General features: G+C 33.7%; 1 protein-coding gene across 1 annotated transcript; it reads left to right on the top strand.

The window, feature by feature from the left end:
• The first annotated feature begins 839 nt into the window (after window positions 1-839).
• Window positions 840-2,129, top strand: LOC116115679 (NAC domain-containing protein 71-like). The gene is made up of 2 exons (XM_031401807.1): window positions 840-1,173; window positions 1,828-2,129. Exons 1-2 carry the CDS (start codon window positions 840-842, stop codon window positions 2,127-2,129), a joined length of 636 nt encoding a protein of 211 aa, XP_031257667.1.
• Window positions 2,130-2,587: the final 458 nt, after the last annotated feature.

The following is a 2,587-nucleotide window of genomic DNA, read 5'->3' as shown; positions in this document are numbered from 1 at the left end:
AATTGTAAAAGTAAAGTAAAGTATTATGGTTTTATTTAATCTTTTTAATCTATATTCGAAATACAAGACTTAAATCCCAATCAATAATGTTCACAAATTGTGTAACTTGGATAGAATAATCAACTTTTATTTGGCGTAGCATAATTGTGACCGTTGAGAAGCAATTCAAAAAGCTCAAAGCGCCTTTAACAGGTTTTAATGGTCACCCCTATAATTAGGGTTTTCAAATAACCTACGTAATTTGCAAACCTAATCATCAATGTAATTTTGTTTGGGTATTGCTTACTGACTGAAATTATGTGTCCTAGAAAGCAATTAATTTTAGTTCATTTACAATTCCCAAAATATGTTGCCACATTATTACAAATTTGAGGAGGTATTTAGACTACCCCTGGCTAGAAGGCTTAAAATATTGAATATGTTTCATAGTTCATACTTAGTACTGTAATGGATAACGGATAGAGAAAAATGCTCTATGCAAACATTTTAGTAGCCACTCCTTATTAGATGAAATTTAGAGTTAATTGCTTGATGTCCATGATTTTTCATAATTGTGAGGACTTATTTACTTGATTTGGTCAAATATTATTCATATAAATGTGGCAGTCATGTATAGATTATGACCTGACTAATTATTCCCAAATTTTTTTAGTTTACAAAAGCGTAGGAGTTCATTCTAGGCCAGTTTCATCCATGCAATTACTTTTAATAACTTGGGTCTGCTAAGAGCATTCTAATTCTTTGTCGTATTTGGGAATCTTATACATATATAGTTTTGATTTTCACGTTGGAAGTAGTTGCACCTCTAAATTGAATCTGCTAGAAAAGAAAACTCTACAATGGTTAGTTCTAGTTTTCTTCCTCCTGGGTATAATTTTTGCCCAACTGATGGTGATCTTATTGGTCATGACTTACACAACAAGGTTTTTGGTTTACCATTGTCCAGTGATATTGTCAAAGATTGCGATCTTTATGGAAGTCGAGAACCTTGGGAAATTCGGGAGTTCTACAGAGGAGAGAAGGGAGAGGATCTTTACATTTTCACTCCATTGAAGAAAAAATCCAGTAAGCGCAAAAGAATTTGCAGGAAAGTTGGTTGGGGTGCTTGGCAGGGTGAAGACGTTGCCCAAGAAATTCAAGATAACAGGGTTACTGGGCATAAGAAAGATTTCGGTATGAAAAAAAAAGGGTCAGAACATGATGGAGAGTGGATTATGCATGAATACACATTATTGGGTCAAGATCAGTTTGTTCTCTGTTGATGCAATGATTCCTTGCTGGAAATGCATCAAAGATTCAAGTCTGCAAGTTTGTGTTTGGAAAGCTGCTGAAGGTTACATGCAGCAGTGGTTCAACGTGCATGGGAGTGTTTTTGTGATAATGTGTTGCTTAGTTACTTAAGGGTATTTAAGTCAAGTTTATTATGTGTAATATGACTGTAATATTAGTGGTTAGATTTGAATTTAAAAGCTGAATATGTTTGCTGTAGTTGGTGTAATTAGCAGAGAGTTGTTAACTGTTTTATATTGTCTTTCTTCAATGAAAATGTGTATGCCTTTTTTGTTGAAGTTTTTTGGGTGCTCTGTTTTTCTCTCTTAATGTTCTCTGGCTAAAACCTTCATTCTCTGTCGCATTCGAAGAAATGATAAACTGGCTAGGAAAAGGCATTTGGAAAAAAGAGGAAATGTCATGAAGTTGAGCATACTGATGAGAATCATCAGTCTAATAAGTGTTTTAATGTACAAAATGAACAACTGAACAAGGGACTGAATACGAAGCCATGCCATCCGTTTACTAAAGACGCTGCGGCAAATCTAACTATTACAGAGGCACTTTTTCCTGGTCTTAGTACTGATAATGAGTCTGCGAACCTTGGTGATCTATTTCCTCTAGATGAACAAGTACAATCCGCATACTCAGAGAAATTGAGTTTTTCGATAGAAACTTATGCTTCAATTGACGATGAGTTTTCCTTTCATCAAGGTCAAGAGTTCTTCAGTTCGGTGTTTCAATTATTATCGGAGCCTTCAAGTGATTATGATTTCCAGATTTACTCTTCTTATGCAAATGAGGTAACAGAAACTGAAACAACTTCCAATTGTTTATCGTTAGCATCAGTCTACTGGTGAAGACTGCCGAATTGGGTTCCTAAGGCTGCATGAAAAAAAAAAAAAACTACGGATTATGATTGTGGCAAGTTCTTCCATTATTGTGATTAGGCAGTAATGAGATAGAGTTGAAGAGTTTCTAATAGATTGTGACATTCAAATGTAAAAATTAATATCAATTCAATTAAACTTTTCCACAAATTTTGTTAAATCATTTCCAATTACATGTAGATTTCGTTTTTTTTTTTTTTTTTTTCTTCTTTCTTTCTATTGACTCTGGTTCTGCTTTGACAATTGCTTGATTATTAGTATACATGAATTTATCTTATAGACATAGACAAGCGGGTTAGCAAAAATTATTTAAATTTAATTACTAACAGATTTAATTGCCACTTTATTCAGTATGAAATAATGTTTTGTCATCCATCAAATAACCACGCTGTCTCATTCATGACTGCTGAGTGCTGTAGATTAGTGGT

This window comes from Pistacia vera, unplaced genomic scaffold (assembly GCF_008641045.1).
Source record: "Pistacia vera cultivar Batoury unplaced genomic scaffold, PisVer_v2 Contig75, whole genome shotgun sequence".
Classification (NCBI taxonomy): Eukaryota; Viridiplantae; Streptophyta; class Magnoliopsida; order Sapindales; family Anacardiaceae; genus Pistacia; species Pistacia vera.
Note: the sequence above shows the minus strand (reverse complement) of the source record. Positions and strands in the feature narration are given on the sequence as shown.